The sequence below is a fragment of the Ambystoma mexicanum genome, chromosome 11, assembly GCF_040938575.1.
Source record: "Ambystoma mexicanum isolate Mex_15411 chromosome 11, UKY_AmexF1_1, whole genome shotgun sequence".
Classification (NCBI taxonomy): domain Eukaryota; kingdom Metazoa; phylum Chordata; class Amphibia; order Caudata; family Ambystomatidae; genus Ambystoma; species Ambystoma mexicanum.
In genome coordinates, this window is record NC_090934.1 from 1,465,877,799 (window position 1) to 1,465,899,071 (window position 21,273).

The 21,273-nt window shown below is 48.8% G+C and overlaps 1 protein-coding gene across 1 annotated transcript in view; it reads left to right on the forward strand.

Moving 5' to 3' along the window:
• The first annotated feature begins 879 nt into the window (after positions 1 to 879).
• The window catches only part of STARD5 (StAR related lipid transfer domain containing 5), a 42,388-nt gene continuing 21,994 nt past the window's right edge, over positions 880 to 21,273 (forward strand). The window contains exons 1-2 of the mRNA XM_069625139.1: positions 880 to 1,243; positions 14,466 to 14,515. Of these exons, the coding sequence (XP_069481240.1) occupies positions 1,154 to 1,243; positions 14,466 to 14,515 (140 nt within the window). The 5' untranslated portion in view covers positions 880 to 1,153. The remainder of the gene's footprint in view (positions 1,244 to 14,465; positions 14,516 to 21,273) is intronic.

Here is a 21,273-nt window from a genome sequence, read left to right on the forward strand (position 1 = left end):
CTTGAAACGTACACAATTCAAGGCATTTTTATAAAGCTTTGTGGACGGACAAAACCACCTTGGGTTTTGTCCGTCCTCAACGCTTTATAAAAGATGCCTTGTACGTTTCAAGCCGTCTTTTATGAACATAGAAATATGTTACAAATGTCTATGTTTATAAAAGGTGGCTTGAAAAGTACACAAACCATAGTAAGGTAAGCTCACAAGTGTGCGTAACTTACTATGGTTTGTACACTTTAAAGCCACCTTTTATAAACATAGAAATATGTAACATTGCTATGTTTATAAAAGAAGGCTTGAAAAATACACAAACCATACTAGTACGCATACAAATATATAAATGCTCTACTACATTTATATATTTGTTTGCGCACCCTACTATGATTTGTGCACTTTTAGGCCACGCCCACAGCGGATGCCACGCCCCCAAACGAGGGCCCCCCCTCAATTTCTTACCCCACTTAAAGCACTGGCTAGCGCCAAGATGCCTTTTGGCAAACTTGCGCTTAACAAGTATATGTAAGTAGTAACATAGCATATGCCAGCCCTTCCCTGGATATAAACTGTCCGATTTGACTGTGACTGTAATCAAGTTGAGAACAGAGGAGCTTTTGCTGATGTTGCTAGCGCAGGCCCAGCTTGCACAGTTGGGTAATGCATGTGTTTGTTAATTAAAAGGTTGGGGGTTCGAGCCTACCCCAAGCAGACACTCTGGCATAAGTATGAATGACAAATTGTATAGTATTGCGCATGGAGGTCTTCCAAAACTAAGAGCGTGTTTTTAATGGAAAAATATTGCCTGGGGAGAGGCCTGAGCCTGCGGTTGTTGTGCGCATGCGCGGCGAGACCCGGAAGCGGACGTCACTCTGTGACCAATGGCGTGACAGAGGTCGGAGCGCGCAGGGGGCGGGGCCTGCAGCCACAGCCGCTGGGCGTGATTGACACCCGGGTGTAAATGGCCCTGGCCCGGGTGCGGCAGGCCGCCGGGGGGCGTGCTGGCCCCGGCCCATTAGTCACGGTCGCTGGGGGGGTGGAGGAGGCGGCATGGGGTGACATTCTAGGGGCGGGGCCACGGCTCTGCGGCAGCCTCCCCTCCTCCAGGTAGCGCCTCGACGCCTCTGCAGCTGGTACGGCCTCCTCGACGCTAGCGGACATGGACTACACCGCCGCCGCCGCCCAGGCCGCCGACAAGCTCCTGCAGTACAGCCGGGAGCAGAGCGGCTGGAGTCAGTGCAAGGAGACCGTGAGTACTGCGGTATTGCCCCCCCCCCCGGAGCACCCCAGTATTCCATGCCCGCAGGGGGGGGGCACCCCAGTCCTGCTCCCCCACCACCACCTTGCATTCTGGGACTTGCAGTTTGTTTCTTTTCCAATTGTCATCTAGGAGGACTACAGATCCCAGAATCCCAAGCGTCAGCTTATTACCCCCCTGCTGACATGTAAAGCCAACCTCGCCTTGCGTTCCAGGGCACCGGTGCATGCCCAGGGCACCGGTGCATGCCCATTCTGCAGCCACAAGACCGTGTGTATCTCGCATTGCAGGGCTCAGGCGCTGCCTATCGCGACATGTGCACCTGGCCTTGCAGGACCTCATCCGTGCTGCGCCTATCGGTGCATGCTCAGCATCCCTCCTATCACAACACTCGGCCTCAGCACGGGTCTCCTTGGCAAGGAAGTGTCCCCTCACTTAATGCCCGGTATCACCCCCACGCCTTGGCATCTGCCAGCTTGCACCAGACCCTCAGCACCCTCTATCCGAGCACTTGCAATTGCCAGTAACTATTCACCAGGGGCTAGCTACTTGGCACTAAGGGCCTAATTCACAGAGCGTTTTTCAATGGGGGGGTTTTGCCATTATAAAACGAGTCTGTGAATTAGGCCCTAAATGTCTAGGATCGCATCTGCACATCGAAACGGATGTCTGACAAAACAGCCTTTGACCCCTGTGCTAAATGACTGCCGCCGAGGTTCATGCTTGCCTCTGAATGCACCGAGGTAAGGTATAAGAACATTAGTGCCTGGCTGGTGCTGCATGTCTGGCATTAAACATCTGTACCTGGAGCCCAGTGCTGGTACCGGGGCATTTGTACCTAGTTCTGATGGCTGACACCCTGTCCCCTCTAGATGACCCTGGATGACCTTTGCACTGACTGCCTGGCACCTGAGCATATGTTCCTGGTACTCCCGTTAGGGCATTTATATATTTATTGCGCATTTGTAAGGTGCACATACAGCAAGAAATTGTGTTTCAAAGCGCCCAGAAGGGAACAAGTGAACAATACAAGACAGTGGGCCTCATTATAAGTTTGCTGGTCTGGTAACTACGGTACCAGTAAGCTTGCCGGTACCGTAGTTACAGGACCGGCAAACTACGAGTTCAGCTCGGGGGTGCCTTTTAACCCACCAGGTCGGACCTGGCTGGCATAGCGGCACCCGCAAGCAGAGCATGTCGGATGCACCGGCACCATTTTGAATGGTGCCGGTGCATCCAACCTCCCCATTGGGAATGGGGAGCATTTCCTTCCGGCGTCTGCAAATGGGCAATTACCAGGTCCGGCAGGGCCGCAATGATCCGGTAATTGCCCATTCGCGGGTGCCGGTAATTTTCACAAGTTTGGCGGCAGCCTTCCCGTTTTACCCGCAAGGCTACCGCCAAACTTATGAGGCCCAGTGGAGTAAAAATGACAATGAAAAGTAAATGACAAGATTGGGCCTTGTGACATTAGAGCGTGCAAGTGCAGAGAGGGACGGGGAAAGTGCCAGGTGGCCAGTTGCGAAGGCAACAGGTAAGTGCAGGGCAGTGACCACCTGGAAAGAGGGAGGTCACGCGTCAATGCAGTAAGTGTAGGAGGGCGGATACTGCAGGCTATTGGACAGAAGTCCAGGATGCAATGGAACTGTTGAGGGCCCAGGCCGCCACACAGCGACTGCAGGATTTAGCGCGGGATAGAAAGAGGGAAGGAGGAGGAGAAAAGGAAAGTCTTGAGATGCTTGCAGAACTTAAGGAGGTCTGGCTCAAGACAGAGAGAAAGAGGGAGGCTGTTCCAGGGGAAGGAGCCAGCTGAGGAAAGAGAACACTTTCTGCTTAGAGAAGAGCTTGACAAGCAGATTTGGAGCCAGGAGGGATCTGGAAGGAGAGTATTTGGTGAGAGCAAGTACCGGATAGCGTGGTCCCTGGCCCCAGACATCCTTTTCGATGATGCAGAGGGATTTACATTTGATCCTTCAAGCAACCAGGAGCCAGTGGAGAGATTTTGGGGCTGGAGAGATGCGGTCCGTTGGCTTGAAGCCAAGGATAAGTCTCTCAGACTTCTTTTGGATTAGTTGGAGGCGGCAGAGAGAGGTGGAAGGTAGATTAAGAAGAGGCTGTTGCAGTAGTCCAGCCTGGAGAGTACCAAAGCTCTGAAGACATTGCGCTTCTGGGGAAAGGTGAAGAAAGAAGAATGCCTCTGAGTAGGTGGAGATGGAAATGGGCCTTCTTGGCAAGGTCCAAGATGTGAGGAATGAAATAGAGAGAGGAGTCGAAGATGACTCCAGGTTTTATGGCTTCAGTGTAGGCAGAGGGGAGAGAGCCCATAGAGGGTGGCCAGAGTGAAGGCAGGAAAGGGGGAACAGGGGCTCCGGTAGGAAGGCTCTTAGTCTTGCTGGCATTGAGACAGAGATCGTTAGATGTGCACAAAGACTGTATAGCGGACAGGCAATCAGGAATGACAGAGGAAGAAGGAACAGAGGCAGTAGGGAGTTTGAAGAAAAATTGGGTGTCCTCTGCGTAACACTGGAAGTGCATGGAGAAGGTGATGGGGCGAGCCAGAAGGGCGAGATAGATGTTAAAGAGCCAAAGCAAGAGGATGTAGCCCTGGGGAACGCCACAAGCGGAGATGGAGGTGTGGGAGGAGAAAGATCCCAGGATCACCTGGGAAGGACGGTCAGTTAAGGAGGTCAACCAGTCCATTGCCCGGCCAGAGATATCGAGGGTATCATGGAGCCGCTTTTTGAGGATGTAGTGGTTGACCGTGTCAAAGGCAGAGGAGGGATTGAGTAGAATGAGAACATCGGTTAAGTTGGAATCAAGAGATGCAAGCAATTCTTCACAGGTGTTCAGGAGAGCAGTTTGATGGTCGTGCAAGCAACCAATGAGTTCAGTATGTTGGGTCAGTTGGGGGAAGACCAACTTCTCCATGAGTTTCCCAAGGAATGGAGTGATAGAGATGAGGTGGTAGTTAGCCAGACAGAAGGGGTTGGCAGAAGGCTTTTTCAGGAGGGATTGCACATGGGAGAGCTTGAGAGAAGAGGGGAAAGACCCAGATGCAAGAGAAAGGTTTCAGAAATCTGCGAGTGCAGGACAAGGGAACATATTTTGTCCTTAATAGTTCCGGAAGAACAGGGGGAGACCTCTTTGTAAGAGACCTTCATGGAGTGGACAACTCTAGTGACCTTGTCCAATGTCCTTGGAGAGGCCAAGTATGGTGGGGGCATAGGTGGAATGGTGGGGGAAGGGGAGGAAGAGAGAGAAGTAGGGATGTCCTGAGTTTTAGCAGTGAAGTGGGTGGCCACTGCAGTGCAGAGGGCCTGGGAAGAAAGAGGTGAGGTAGAGACTATGGATGGATTGGCTAGTTCCTTGCAGATTTTGAAGAGTTCAGCCATGTTGTTAGAAGAAGCTCCAGAAACGTGGGCCTGCATGTGAGCCATCTTCTTGGAGCAAATGGAGAGATGGTATTGCCTTTGGAGCAGGCGAAAGGCCAGTTTATCAGAGGACTGAAGCATCCAGGTGGATGTTGAAGTCGCCCAGGAGGAGGAGTTTGGAGTTAGAGGTCAAAAGAGAGGAGGCAAAATCAGCCCTTTCTGATAGGAAAGGGGAGATGGGGCCCAGGGAGGCCTGTGGATGGTGGCAATGGTCCGAGAAGGAGGAGAGATGGCAAGCTTGCAGACCCGACTGTCAAAGGAGGAGTGGTGCTGGGTGGTTATGAGGGAAGGAGGGACCTTTTTCCAGGGAAGATCAAGGGTACTCTACCACCAGAGCGGTTGAGACGTGGCTTAGAGATGATCTTTTAGCCATGAGGGAGAAGGGAGTCAAAAGCAGTGACTGAGCTGGCATTGGACCACATCTCGGTGAGAGCGAAGATGTCGAGATCAAAGTCTTCAAATAGGAGACAGATGTCAGAAGAATGTTTGATAGCAGAGCGAGCATTAAGTGTGGCTAAGTAAAGGCAGTAACCACCTTTTTGAAGATTTTCCAAGGTGGGCTAGTGGCGGGTGGTAGGCCCATCAGAGGAGGTGGTTTAATAGAGAGTGGGGATGGAGGGATAGCAGGAAAGGGAAGGAAGTTGATGAGAGCTGGCAGGCGCCAGTAAGAGGAGAAGTTTGGGTTGAGGACCCTGAGCCATGATAGTGCCTTTGCGATAGACATTAATGATGCACCTGAATGATGAGAAGCCAGCCAAGAGTACATCCCATCAAGGGCTACCATTAATGGATGAGAAAGAGAAAGGTTGAGAGAGTGGAGATTGGGTGAAGAGTCCATAGGTCTGGAGAGGGGACAGAAAAGAGGATATCAGTGACAATCTGTCTGAAATATATATATAATTTTACACTTATATAGTTGTCTACGATAGGTAGACCAGGATTAGAAGAAAGGAGATCTTTTTAAAACCTTTTTCTTCCAGACTTCGTGAGAGAGGGAGGATAGGTGATAGAATAGCAGAGTAGATGGGATGAGATTGAGAGTGCCATGAGGACGAAAGACTGGGGAGTAAAGGGATAGAAGAGAGAACTGCATGGGCATGACACACCAGGTGGCCTAGCAGCCGAACGAAGATAACCAACAAGAAGTCTCATGCAGAGGCGGGAGGATGCCCAACAAGAAGTCAATGCTGAGGCAGGCAGTTCAGGAGGCATGGAGGACCGTCGGGAGAGTATGCAGTGGCAAGCAGTTTCAGAGAGTGGCTTCAGCAAGATGCTTTTCATTATGGAAATTATCTCTCTGTAGAGTAGTTCCTAATTTAATGTATCTTCAAATAGAGTTATCACAGAGTGGTCTAGCAGCCGAAGGGTAGTGGGTGGAAATCCAACAGGAGTTAATGCCCAATCAAGGCAGCTCTGGAGCGTATGGTTGCAAGAATCAGGATGGAGCAACAAAGCGGCTGCAGATCAGGAAGAAGTAGGCAAAGCAGGCTACTGTCAAAGTTCCAGCAGGTGAGGTAGTGGTCGGAACTGTCTTTACGGCTGTTCAGCACACCCAGGAGCTGGCTGTATTGCTCCACTCGCATGCAGCACAACATGGCGAGTGCACAGATTGGAGCCACCGATACTAAACTGCAACAAGCAGCAGACCCCAACCACTCATCTCTTCCCACAAGAGATTTCCTGGATTTCATCTTTGAGTACGGCCGGTCATTTTCTTACCGTCTGTGTGTTGCTGCGTCTCAAAGCGGGATGTCGGCTCCCCTGTGAAAATACTCCTCAGATGTTCCGACTTGTAAATCTAGTTGGGGAGTCTAATTTTCCACAAATTAACGGTGCATCAAATATTGGAACCAGCAGTACCCCACAGAAGTTGCTTCACGCGGCCAGTCTCATTGTCGAATGTTGGCTCGTGCTCGGGCGAAAGCACTCGGCAGATATACCCAAACGGGAGCGCGCTGCAAGGTCACCCAGGCTGCCTTCTGCACTTCCCTCAGAAACGCAAGCAGAAGCTGCAGTTGGTAGCCACAGCAGAGGATCCTCCATCCAGAACAGCGCCGGAGCAGTGCCCAAAGAGTGGCTACAAGAAGGGCATGAGACCTGAAATCTAGCAGGGAGACACAGCCACCCTGGCAGCGCCATACCAAACAGGGGTGCCAGTGGAACTTAAACCGCTGTCGAATGGGTCCTCTGATGGTTCTCCTACCTTCACCCTTGATGGCTTAGATGAGGGGGTAGGGGAAGAGGAGCAGCCCACTCCACTCGCAGCGTCAGCTTTCCTCGAGTCTGGTGTTACAAATTCAGAGACTCCAATCTAGTTCTCCATACAGTGGGCCCAGCTTCAAGTTGGGCCGAATTCGGCACATATGTGTGCAAGCTCAAATGGAAAAAGCCCCGGTAAGATGCCTCTCGTTCCCGAAACTGATGGCTTGATTCCTGTATTTGTTAAAGGCTTGATTCTAGAATTAAATCCCATTTGGTGGGTTGGGAATCCGGAGTTCTCGCTTTGACTGCAACAGTCAGCCATTTTGATCTCCTTTTTGTGATTGTCACTGGATTAGTGGAGTAACTTTGCTGAAAATGTTTGGTGGGGAACATGGCATCTAAATGAAAGGGGCTCCCAGGGGGACAACATGGCGTGCCACTAAATCTGGAGGGCTGGAGGGAACATTCTTGTCCGACACCCACTGCCCCCCATAAAATGACACCCATACACTGGTTGGCATGCAAGCTTTATGTTGAATGCCAGGGACCAGACCACTGGGCCTGTCCTCGAATGCCTTGAACAAGAACAGATGTAGTCTGGCCTTTGTACCTGGTAATTAATACCTGGCACCAGACTACTCGGTCCTGTCATTTTTGTCTTACACTGGGATCCTGGCATCAGAGCATAGATTCCTATCACTTCCTGCCTACGGTGAAGGCCTCCTATACCTTTCAATGACTTTGCTTTCAGTATTGGGCCACCCTGCACTTGAGGCTGCCATTACAAAACCTGTACCTACCACTGAATGTCTGTCATTGGGGAAACTGCTGATTGCTACATGTTTGGAATCTGATCATCGCCGGCCATCTGTGATAGGCCTCAGAGCACCTGAACCGAATTCCTGGCATCAACGCATTTGAGGCAGGCACCAAATGATATGGCATCAATAGCTGGGATTAAAACCTCCTTTGCCCGCCATTAAAACATCCATGCTTGCCACTGAATGGCATCTGGGAATAAGGCTTTGCCATCAAAACGTCATATGGAGCAATTAAACCTGTCTTGTATTCTAGTATCCGACAACGGAGCCTGGGAGGATAGCTCGGAGGCAGTGCATTTGTCTTGGAATCAAGACAACGCAGAGTAACACACTTTTGAATCCACTAGCCAGTCCGCAGACTGTGTACCTAACCAACACACTCCAAATTAGGAATTCAAATTTGAATAACACGATACAAGAATTGGTCCAATGAGCCGGGATTGAAGTGAAGCTAACGTAAATTATAAATATCAGATAATCCAACAAGTTAGCATTTGAGATATAGCGAGGGTGGCTATTTGAGTTTCGTGTTGAGAAACCAGCAAGGAAGTTAATTAATTTAATTTTTAAAAGCTTTTTTGGTTAAACCTTTAGCAAAACATAACCATAATCAATTCGATGTATACATTAAACATGAGTACGTAGGGTTAAAATACACACGTTATACAAAAGGAAGCAATCTGGTATAAAAACCTCCTGGAAGTAGGTTCGCAAAAAGAAACCTCTGAGAGGAGAGCAAGGTCGCAGCCTCTCGAAGGTGTCCCTTACATAATCAAGCAGTGCCCAACAATCTACTTCTAAATAGCCAAGCATGATGCACGTTGCCTAGCTGTAGAGAAAATAACTTTCCACTCCAAAGAACAGGTTAAGAACAGCATGGCAGCAGCTGTATTTCTTATACCCAACTCCAACAATAGGGGCCTCCAATACCTTTGTCTCATTGATCGAGAGACAGGACAGATTAACATAAAGTGCAATCGGGTTTCATCAGATGCTCGATCAAAGGACAAAAACCCGACTTGGAAGCAGACCATAGGCGAGTATACTAAGCAGTACATAGAATCCGTTATTTAAAGTGTACAGAAAGTGACCACTCATAGGATGTGTGAATCACATCCCAGATTTGCTTACAGTTCCCATTGTGTGGATAAGTAAGCACGGGTCATTCTTCAAGTCACGGCCTACGGACTCTAAATTGATCCTGGCAATAAACTTGGCCTTTACCTTCAGGTCAACTTTAAAGGCATGCCAGCATTCTGAGGGGACAGACCAGAGGGATTCTATATTCAACCCTATTAGCATGCATTTCACATGCCGCCCACAGTTGTCTGCATCATCCAGTTTAAGAAAGTCTCTGAGCGCAGAGCAAACAGAATCGTACTATTACTGTGACTACACTATGTCACCGGGTACGATTCCTGCGCCTTTGCATGGCAAAAAAATTCTGATTTTCCCCCCGCACCGCCCTGACTATGGGAAGCAGTGGTTGCAGGGGTGTCCCCCGCTCCTCTTAGTCGTGGTAATGGGCGTTGGAGGTTGCGTGGTTGTCCCCCACTTCAATTTAATGGAGAGCGCGGGACAAGAAAGTTTAAAGAAACAAAGTGGGCACCATGCAGCTCCAGCGCTGACTCACGTAAGTGGGTGGGAACTGATGCCACAGGGATCGAGGGAGGTTGGCGGCATACTCCTGTGTTTGCCGCTGTTAAGGTAAGTGGCCAGGGGGGAGCGGTGCAGGGGATGGAGCCACAGTGAACGATCAGATCTTCGTCGGCAGAATTACGGCGGTGCAATGATCACATAGATTCGAGCAAACCAGGGGACGACCAGATCTTACGCAGTACAGAACTGGCTTTAGGGCAATCTGTACGGCTATGTCTGCAGGTCCAAATGGATCAATGAGGGCGGGCAATTTTTAGGTAATCACAATTTCTTGAGGAAGGTGTTTTCAATTATGGGTAGGCCTTTTGTGGGTATATATCCCCATATCTCAGCGCCATATAACGCTGCTGAGAGGGCTTGCTTGTCAAACAACTCCATAGCCAGACAGATTGCCCCACTATCATGGCTCTGAAAAAAGGAAGAGATGCCCCCCACTTTACTTCGATAGGTTAACCTTAGCTTTCATCAGTTGGTCAGCCCAACCTAATACTTCGTTGAATCTAATCCCCAAGTAATCAAAATACCCAAATTGCTCCAATTCGCGACCTTCTACATCAACTATCAACTTATGGGACGTGGTAAATGGTGGCTTAAAAACCAATACCTTTGTTTTAGTAATATTTGATTCTAGCCCAAGGTCTTTGAATTTCCCCAAGAAGATGTCAAGTGCTACTTTAAACCCCTTCGGGGTTGTTGCAAGTATTGGCACGTCATCGGTGAAAAATAGGGCTGGCCCCTCATAGATGCAATTCTAAACGCGTCCCATGCACCCTGTTTCACGGCGTCCACTATTTCCTGAATATAAAGCAAAAAAAGGAGGGGAGCCAGGACGCAACCTTGACGCACCCCCCCGGCTCACCTCAAATGATTTAGTATATTCCCTCAATGTACCATAGCGAGCTGTCATTTACGTTTTCAGTTTAATTGCCTCTATTAGGGGTTGAGGAACAGTTCTATTCCTTAAGACCTGCCACAAGGTTTCTCTGGGCACTGAATAGAACACTGTTTTTAGGTAGAGGAAAATAACTTCATTTTGAGTACCTTGGTGTACTTTTGTATAAGTAAGAATAATAAAAGACGGGGTCAACACTTCACATCCCCACTCTAAACCCTGTCTCTGCATTACTAATAATACCAGAGTCACCCACCCATGGCAATCTGGTTTGCAAAACTTTGCCAAAGGTCTTCCCAATGCAGTCCAGCAGGGATATAGGGCGGTCATTTTCACACCTCTCCTTACCTCCCTTCTTATATACTGGCACTACTGTAGCCTCGGTCCAAGTAAGCAGGACTGTTTTGCACGAATAACCTCAATAAAAACTCTAGACATCGCCGGGATCCAAATTGGTGGTTTGTCCCGGTAGAAGCCCAACGGTATCAAATCGGGCCCTCCAGCTTTACCCAGTTTCTGAGAGCGTAGAGCCTCCCCACCTACTTATTGGAAATAACCAATACCCCTTCGGTGGGAGAGGCCGGCAGGTCTTTGCTTCCATCCCACAATGACGAATAACCTCCATCTGTGTATAAATAAGGAAAGTGGGCCCACCAGGCAACGCCCGATATAGCATTGCAACGACCGCTCCCCACCAAGGGCGCAGGGGTTAACCAATTTCCAGAATCTGGGCATATCGCTTTGAACCATTGCCTCAAACAAACCTTCATAGGACCTTTTTTCTTATGCTCTTTCTTTGTGGATAGAATCTGTTTGTACTTTAATCTTTGGGCTTGTAACATATCCTTGTCTATCGGGCTAGGAGACCTAACATGAAGAGCAATCTCTCTTTTTATGCCACTGCACATTCCTCATCATACCTGGGGTTGTTTTTCTCTAACCACAATTTGACCTTCCCCCCAGTGGATAGTCAGGAATGGTATTAAAATCGAATTCCACAACAATTGCCCCATCACGCAGGCTACCGGCACGTATAGTACCCAGGTTGTCGACAATGGCAGCGTAAGCCTCATTTTTGCCATCCCTCCCAATAATCCACCCACTTTAAAGTTTTTTTGGCGTGCCCCTCCACGTTGATATTTTGGATAGGCCTCCTTAATGGCCCTCCAAGTGGCCTATCGCTATCCAGAACGCATCTGGGATAGGGGCTTGTGGTCACTCTCACTCCAATCATTTGCAACCAGATCCCTCGTCCTAAACCTGTGACTGGCCATCATACAAAAAGTAATCAATGTGAGATTGGTCCTTGTGTGCCCTTAAGTTGTTTGGGGCGGCTGATCAACTACCAATCTGCCATTACAGGGTCGAAGGTTCAGATTGGCAATGATACATGGGGACTCCACTGCTGCTTTGTGTACTCTCTTGATAGGTGTAGACAAGGGGTGAAATAGACCAGGCAGAATCCTGGTCTTCCCAAAGGTCCTCCGTGGCCAACGGAGGTTCCAGTTGCAGGTTCATATCACCTGCAACCAAAACATACCTGCTTCGTAGTATTTGGGGCAGATCTGAATTGCATAGTTCCTCGAGCTTCAATACAGTTTCTAGCTCTGAGCCCCTGCTGGGTGTATTATAAAGATTAAACAGCAGAAATCTCTCCACTAGTTTGATGGACACCCCCAGCAGTTGTAAATCTGGTGCGCCTGTGTCTGTGGATTCCACCACCCAACCCAGGTTTATATCTGCCCAAATCTGTAGACACCCCCCGCCCCACGGTCTGCCTCTTGGCCCCTTAGTAGCAGCAACTATAAAGGTTGCGAAACCCTGGAGAGGGGTATAGGCTCTGTCACCCGTGATTCCTGCAGGAAGATACTTGGTGGTCTCATCACGCCACGCCGAGTCCATGTGGAGACACTATTCCCCGCTATGCCCCCCCCCCCCCATAGGTTCATGCAGTCAATCTACCTGGTCCAGATCTGGGGGAGATCACCCCGTAAGGCCCTCTGCACAAATTGCGTATCCCCTAGGCAGATCATCTACCAGGAAGGTAATTTTCCAAGCTTATTTCAAACAAACCTTTCTTTTTACTATTACAACGTGAGAGAAGACCATTTGCCTTGACATAGGTTTTGTTTCTCTAAAACAACATTACTTTGTAACATAGAAGCCCCGATGAGGACTCTGTAGAGGTGAAAACACGCGTTGGCTGGCTTTGTGTGTTTGTAAACCTAACATTATGCTGGGTATGTGTATTCATGCCTAACATTAGGCTTGGTATGCACATTTAAACCTAATATTAAACTGTTGTGAAAGCTCAGAGGCTCGTTGTGTTAATATCAACTGTGGGCAATTATAATTGGATGGTTGAAGTATTACTGATTAACCAATTGGTCATAGACTTTGATTAACTCTGGTCATTGGAAGTTAAGTTCTCATGGATCACTGCAAATTATTCTATCCTTACTTTTCTTTGTCCTTGGGCTGAGGCCAATAGCTTGTATCCATGCTTGTACCCGCCGAAGGAATACATTGGCCAATTTTAGTAAAATAGAACCGGTAGTTAGCTCAACTTGATAACAGCCTCATGTAGTTTTCTCCACATTTGAATGCCTCTTCAGGCGTAGAGAATGGTCTCTGGCATAAGGCGTGTTATAAAAGATGAAGTAATTAACCGTTCCCTGTATTAAATGCCTAGTGCCAGAGAAAGAAGAGGCACAATTTGCCTTGGCTATCCCATTGCCAGAGGCCAAAATATATAGCATTCACGTTTTCTGCTATCGTTAATCGACAATAGAAGAATAATGGATGACAATGGTTATTTATACCTACTCGGATATTGGATGGACTAAGACTATTAGGTTTTACTCAAGTTATTTATGCTTGAATTTTCTTATTATATAGTCTGGAAATGCGTTTGAACGTATTAATATTGTAGCCTACATTTTAAATGAAAACTATGTGAAAACATATGCTGTTATCACGCCTGTCCTCGTTTGCAATTTCCGTTTCTCAAATACATACACTAGGCTATCTGTAGTCAGTTATTAGTGACTGCTGGATGGAATGCCGTAACCATTTTTTAAATGTTTTTCTATATCCTCTAGAGAAATCTTAGCCCAACAATTGTAGTGCTTTATTACCTTAATGTTATTACCTTAATGTCTTCACCCCTAATATACTTTTTACATTTTTAATTTAATCTTTAATGTGATTTAGTTTACAAAATAAACTTTACACATATTGTACAGATACACAACAAAATAAAATATTTAAAGCCAGTTTTGTAAGACAATGAAAACTGTATTATAAAAATATTCAAGTTTCTTTTTATTTATATTTCTATAAATAGCTTGTTTTTTTAGATATCTTTTGTGGCAGAAGTGAGATATAACATGAACTGTTGTATTTATGTTGCAAAAATCTTATGTACAAATTAAACAATGGCCCTATAGTATTGCGACACACAGTGTTATAAGGCTATTTGGGGAATGTACATTTGTCTTGTAAGAGCATTAGCTATCTTTCTATTGAAATCTAAGAAAAGTGTTAGTATTTTTAGTTTAATATTTGAGCATGGATTGTGTCAATGTTTTTTTAGGAATTGAGAATTATATGATTTTTTAGCTGTTATAAAATCTTGAAAATAACATACAGTTTCAGGGGGGCTGTGCTACCATTCAGTTCCACCCCCTCCTCCACAACTACACGCCCATGAATCTCTTGCACTCTCGTGCAACCTGTGCAGATCTTTAGCACCTCTTCTCACTCGCCTCAAAAGAGGCACATGGAGACAGCGGTTAGATATTTAAAAGGAATACTAGCGTTTGCTGGTATTCCACTCATGAGTCAAAACCTTGCTCCCAATATACACAACCAAGGTTGGCTGATGGACATAGTCAAATGGGTTACAATGAAGCACACAAGGACCCCGGTGCAATCAAAGACCGACTGAAAGGAGACCGGTTCTCCACCCCCTGCTCGTTGATCCCTGTGGTATTTACCTCTTTGTCCACTGGCTTGAAATTTCACCAAGTTGTATATGAAGGTCCCAATCAATTGCCCTCAAACAGCACGTGAGGAGGCACACTTGTACTTCAATTGTTATATGAATAATGGGTCACTAAGTGTTTTGATTGTCAGAAAATATGTAGTTACCGTTTTAAAAAACAGTTCTGGTTCTTCTAATTTGCAATTTTGTTTTCTTTTGACAGGATGGCGTTTTAGTTTGTTGGCGGCCATCAAGTGAGTTTCCTGGAGGTCTGTAAGTATCACATGTTCCGTCTGATACAGAGTGGTTTGTTCCATAGTCCTGTTGAATTATGAACACACAATGAAGATTCTTGATAGATGTCATTGGTATCATCCAACTTGTCCACGTATCTTTTCCCGTGAATAATGAGGACTGAGTGACGTGAGCAGGAACGGTACCACTTGCTGTGATTTACTGTTAGGAATTGAGGCCACTGTCTTATGAATCTTTACTGCCTTTTACTTTGTAGGCTCTACTGGGTGGTAATGACCTGCGGGCATCATGTAGGCCTGTTGCCGCCCAATAGGGTCCAGTGGAGCAGTGATTGCAATCTATCGTCCTGGCATAATGTGTGGGCTACTTGAGGCGGTATACACGCATTTCGTCGACCACTTTTTCATCGTGGGACTTTTCTTTTTTTTTTAAACTTTTATTTTTAGCGGCACAAGGTTACATGGTGCAGGCAGCAAGGCCACAAGTTCAACACGTGTAGAAGACGTTGCAATACATTTGGCAAGGTACATTGGTCACAGCAATACAAGGCAGTGGTCGCATGAGATATATACAAGTAAGTGTGCACATAGTAGGGTTAGTTACAGCGGAGTGGGAGACAAGCCAGAGCTGGAGGCACTTGTACTTCTATTGTTAAGGTACGTGTTGAATTCCGTCCAGATGTTACGGGGGCGAGATGTAACAGGGAGCATAGATATGAATTCCTCCTCGCAATTGCGTGACCAGGTAAGCATCTGGAGCCATTTCCGGTGAGCCGGAGGGGAGGGATTTTTCCAATTCTGAAGAACGCATTTCTTGGCAACCATACATGCAATATTCAGAAATCTAGCTGAGCATCTAGTGTCATCGGTCGCCCAGGCGCCAAACAGGACGGCCAGAGGATCCGGGTCAATAACGACTCCAATGATAGCAGAGAGAGTTTCAAGGATACCCTCCCAGAAACTAAGCAGTTTGTTGCAAGACCAGAACATGTGTAGGTGATCGGCCTCTGTCGCCCCGCAGCGGGGGCAAGGGCGTGCCGCAGTATGAGCGAATCTAGAGGTTCTGTATGGGGTATAGTAAAGTCTATTTAGGAGTTTGTACTGCATGGCACGAAAACGGAAGTTGAGGGAGACTCGTTGGGTGTGCAGGCACATGTTCTCCCAGGCCCCATCTGATATTTCCAGGCCCAGGTCGTCGGCCCAGCCATCTCGTGCCTTGAGAGTGGGAATAGGGGAGGCAGCCTGAAATATCTTGTAGAGTGAGGAGACCACGCCGCGGGCGCCCCCTGAATTGGCAATGTATGCGATGGCTGGGTTGTCCGGGGGCTCGTCCGGGAATGTGGGCCATTTGGACCTAAACGCGGCCCGCAGTCTATAATATTGGAGGGTTTCCAACGCGGTCCCGGTGTGACCCGGTTTCCAAGATCGGGGGTCGATAAACCTACCTTCAGGGTAGAAGTCCGTCAGTGCATGGTATCCCAGCTCCCCCCAGTGTCGGGCCAGCGCTGCGTCATGTGTGGGTTCCAGGCCAGGAAAGGCCCACACAGGAAGCCACTTGTAGTACGGGAAGGCACCAGGCATCTGGGAAAGCATGCGAGACCAGGCCAATAGAGTTGTGTAGAGAGGGTCAATAGGAGAGTCGGGTATGTATTGGTAATGCAGTAACGCGGACATTAGGTCGATGCCGGTGGTCGCCAAACTCTCCAGTTTGACATGGGGACGTGTTGGTGCACCAGGATACCAGTGGGTGGCATGCTGGGCCTGAGCTGCGTGCCAGTAAAGTGATACATTCGGGGCGGTGAGTCCCCCTAGTTTGTATGGGAGTGTCATGTCCGTCCACTTTTTGCGTACTGCGCCCGCGTGCCAAAGGAACTGAGCAAACAGTGTGTGCAGTCTGGCAAAGTAGTTATTCCCAGGCCACACGGGTACGTTGCCAAATGTGTAGAGGAGTTTGGGGAGCAGAATCATTTTAATGAGGGAGAGCCGTCCAGCAATGGAGAGCGGGAGGGCACGCCACCTGAGAAGTTTGGTTTCGACAATGCGCGATACCGCAGAGTAATTGTCAGCGAGAAGGGAGGACTTGGCCAAGGATATGTGCACGCCCAAATATCTAAAACCATTCGGTGACCAACGGAGGGGGTATTCAGAGGCAGGTTGCTGGGTGGACTTAGTGAGCGGGAAGATCTCTGACTTGGAATAATTGATAGTGAAGCCGGAGTGAGTGCCTATGCGGGTTATGTCCCTTAGTATTGAGTCAAGGTGTGTTGCAGGGTCTCTGATGTATAAGAGAACATCGTCCGCATATAGGGAAATAATTTCGGGGCTGTCTTTCAGTCTTATACCCTTGCGGGCATGGTGAGCACGGACATAGTCTGCCATTGGTTCAATAGCTAAGGCGAACAGTATTGGAGAGAAAGGGCATCCCTGTCGGGTGCCTCTGAACAGTGTGAAAAGATCAGAAGTTAGTGTATTGATCCTAACCCGTGCCACAGGGGAAGTGTAAAGCAATTTTATAAATCTAATCATGTTCGGGCCAATACCCATATTCTCAAGAACCAGCCAAGTATATCTCCAGGAGACCATATCGAAGGCCTTCTGGGCGTCCAGTGTGACCACCACTGCTTGTGCCTCTTGGTCAATGCGGGACATTACGTTAAACAGTCTCCTGATGTTGTGGGAGGTGGACCTGCCCGGTACAAAGCCGGCCTGGTCATCGTGGACCAGATATGTCATAATGGGCAGAAATCGGTTCGCTATAATTTTTGCAAAGATCTTTGTGTCGAGGTTCATTAGGGAGAGGGGTCTGTAGGACCCACATTCGTCGTCGGGCTTATCGGGCTTGAGCAGCACCGTAATGGCTGCCTCGCGCATAGAGAGGGGAAGAATAGAGACTCGGAGCGATTCATCCCAGACCTCGAGTAGCTTGGGGGCGAGTATGGCGACGTGTTCTTGATAGAAATCGGCGGTCAGACCGTCGGGCCCCGGGGCTTTGCCTTTGGGTAGGTCAGAGATGGCTGTAACTATCTCGTCGAGCGTGACTGGAGAGTCTAGTTCGTCACGGGCAGCGGAGGAGACCTCAGTGGTGGGGATCGAGTCAAGGAGTTCCCGCATGTGCTGTTCAGTGTGCTCAGCAGGCTGAGAGTAGAGAGATCTGTAGAATTCGGTAAATGTGTTCAGAATTTGTTGGTCAGCCCATTGAGTATTACCCTGTTCATCTTTAAGTGAGGTGATTTGCATTCGGCCAGATTCCCATTTAGTTAGTGTCGCTAACGTTCTCCCGGGCCTCTCTCCCTCGCCATATTTCCTGGCCGCTTGAGGGCGACCAAGGAAATGTATCTCGCTGACGGCGAGTTTGTTGAAGGCTTGGAGTTCCTCAGAAATCTGGGCCAGAGTGGCGGGGTCTGCACCAGAGGCGCCTTGCAGTTCCAATTGTTTCAGTTTGCTTTCTGAACGGCTCAGTGCTGTTCTGATTGATTTCAGCACCCCAGCTTCCCGGGAGATAGACATTCCCCTGATATACACCTTAAAGGCGTCCCACCTTACGGCGGCAGAGGTATCTCGGAGAGAATTCATTTCGAAGAAGGACAGAATATCGTCGAGTATTTCAGCCTTAAATACCACATCTCGCAAGGCGTCGGATTTAAAACGCCAGGTGCTGAACGTCGGGACGGGTACTCCTAGTCTGGCTGTGAGTGTGATCGGGGCATGATCAGAAAGCGTGCGGGGTAGGATCTGGGAGCCCAACACCCCTCCCATGACACCCTTCGAGACAAGAAACAAGTCAATCCTAGAAGAGCTCCCATGCACTGATGAGTAGTAAGTATAGTCTCTAAGATGTGGGTGTAGCGACCTCCAGGCATCGCAAATGTCGAGGGTCTTAATGTGAGAGTGCAACCTGCGGGCGGCACTGGACAGAGGCCGTGGGTTGGATCCAGTCCTATCTAGGGCTGAATCAAGAATAAGATTCAAGTCTCCCCCCCAAATGACCAGAGTTCCCACATATCCCAGCAGTATAGTGGCGATCTTATCAAAAAAATCAGGAGAATCGATATTGGGGCAATAGGTATTGACGAGCAGATATTCTTTGTTGGCCAAAGTGCAATGTAGTATGACATAGCGTCCCTCAGGGTCAGTGTAGTTTTTATGCAGTGTGAACTTGATGGATTTATGGATCATGGTTAGAACCCCCCTGGATTGAGTGGAGTAGGAGGTAAAAAATCTAGTAGGCCCCCATGCCGGGGCCATAGTTCGGGGGATGTGGCCATTGGAGTGCGTCTCCTGCAAGAACAGTATCTTACAGTTATGTCTGTTGGCATATGCCATGATTTTGCGCGCCTTAGTGTGATTGCTTACCCCTCGGACATTCCATGACATTAAGACGGTTGCCATAACTGTGCCAGGCGTCTCATTATGTGACACGTGTTCTCAATGAACGTCTCGGACCCAACAATAGTGTGCGCCCCAAGGGTTGAGGCAAGATTTACGAACGTGGCCCATTAGTGCCGGCCACATGCAACCTCGTGTGCCTTTTGTGGATAACACCCGGTTTCCCCCCCCCACCCTCACCACCAACCCATGATCAGCAGTGTACATCCCACCCATCCCCAACTGTGCACAGTCGGACCGACCCCAACATGATCCTGCCAGTGCAAAAGCCCAACAGGGGCGAACCAAAAACAGAGAACTAGGAAGCAGTGCAATCGCAATGGGGTGCGCTATTGCCGTGTGTTAGCACGCTTGGGACACTAAGGCGTCCGTGAGAAATTAAACAGTGTTTGCGGTTTAGTGAAGGATGTCACAGCCGTTACCTATGGCCGTGCCGGCCTGGATGTGTAGTAGAGAGGCATAGCATTTGACGAGAACAAGAATCAACATGATCACTTTGAGTAGATCAGCAACATGCACGATAGAAAGTGCGTATCCGAGGGCTAAGGGACCATGAGTATAGCCCAGAGGGCATGAAAAGTAGGAATACAACAGCAGGGTAGTAGTGTGGATGGACCATGGATGATGAAGCCCTCAGATCGCTCGAGTAGGCGGCGATCCGAGAGAGCAAGTTTCAAATTAAGATCAGACATTTCCCATATCATCTCCAACAAGGGTATATCCAAGAGCTGTGCAATCGCAGTGGGGTGCGCCGCTGCCGTGCAGGAATGAACATTGTTAGCGGACATATCGAGAGTACACCCCAGTTCCACCTAATGGGGCACAGGGAGCGACCCGCATCCCACAGGGATCCAGCAGCCCAGCCCAAGCGGGAACATGAGATGATGCATACCCAGGTGCTCGTGGAGGGAGGGCAATGGTTGTTGCCAGAACAAAGGAGCTATGCATGTCAGAGAGCAACAGAAGTAAATGTGGGAGAATAACTTGAACGGAAGGACTGTTGCTCCCCAGAGAGCGTAAATTAAACCTGCATAGGACCACATTGTATACCAGTGAATGCAGAGGTGTGGTCACTCATGGATGTGAACAAAGAGTGGCATGAGTCGATCTACCAATAAGCATAGCATCAAAGCATCTCAAAGCAAACATAAAATTCACTCATTATGCACAGTGTCATCAGCCGGAGGGTGGAGAGGAACATGTGCCTCGATGAATTTAACCGCCTCAGACGGCACTGTAAAAAAATAAAGTTTGCCGTTGAACGTGAACTTCAAGCGTGCAGGGAAAAGTATGGCGTAGGGGATGTGCCTTTCCCTGAGGAGTTTCTTCACTCCGAGGAACTGGCGACGCTCCTGTTGAACTCCGGTGGAAAAGTCGGGGAAAATCCTGATCACCTGCGAGTCCATTCGTAACTCGCCTTTTTCCCTTGCAAGGCGGAGGATTAAGTCACGGTCTTTGAAGCTTAGAACCTTGGCAATGATAGGCCTCGGAAAGTCACCGGGTTTGGGCCGGGATGACAGTGCTCTATGGGCCCTTTCGATGGTGAAGAAGGGAGACATGTCAGGGTTGCCCAGTAGTTCCCTCAGGAGGTCTTCGACTGCCGATTCCAGTCGACCCCTCAGCGCATTTTCAGGGACACCAACGATGCGTATGTTGTTTCTGCGCGACCTAGATTCAAGGTCATCACACTTGGCCTTGACCGCCTTCATATCCGAGACCAGAGTGGACACAGTGCCCTGAAGTGTAGAAATATTATCCTCGTTGGTGCCAATTCTATTTTCAGTCTCCGTGATTCGAGCCCCCTGTTGATCCAGTTTAGCTCTGAGAGAGGCCACGTTGGCATTAATGTCATCAAGCTTTTCGTGGAAAGCTGCAAAGTTTCTGGCCATGGATTCCATTATCGCTGTGAGGTCAGTGGTGGGTGCCTCGGCGCATGGCGGGTCGTCGGCTGGATCGTCTGGTGCGTGGGCCGAGTCAGGCCTTGGGGCGGCTTTAGCGAATTTATCCATGGCCCCGGTTTTATTGATATTCCTTGATCTGTTAGACATCGTGGATAGTGTTGCAGGGGCCCTGAGTGGGCAGAGTAAAGACACGAGTGAGGGGATGCAGGAGAGGTTCAAGGCCAGTGATGATGGTCCGGCACGCCGGTGTAAACAATCCTGACAAAGGCGGCAGGGGCCACGCCAGCGGGGAGGTGTAAAATAGTTGCAGGGATCAAGCAGGGATCAAGCCGCCCCAGATAATGAGGATGGAGGCCAGAACAGACCTCGAGTGAGCACCACAGAGAATGCAACCAGCAGGAGTGGACGCCGCCCGGGGCAGTGACGGCGGCGCCCAGCAAGGAAGGGTGATGGCCACGGTAGCAATCCGGGGACCGTTGTGCCCGGAGGG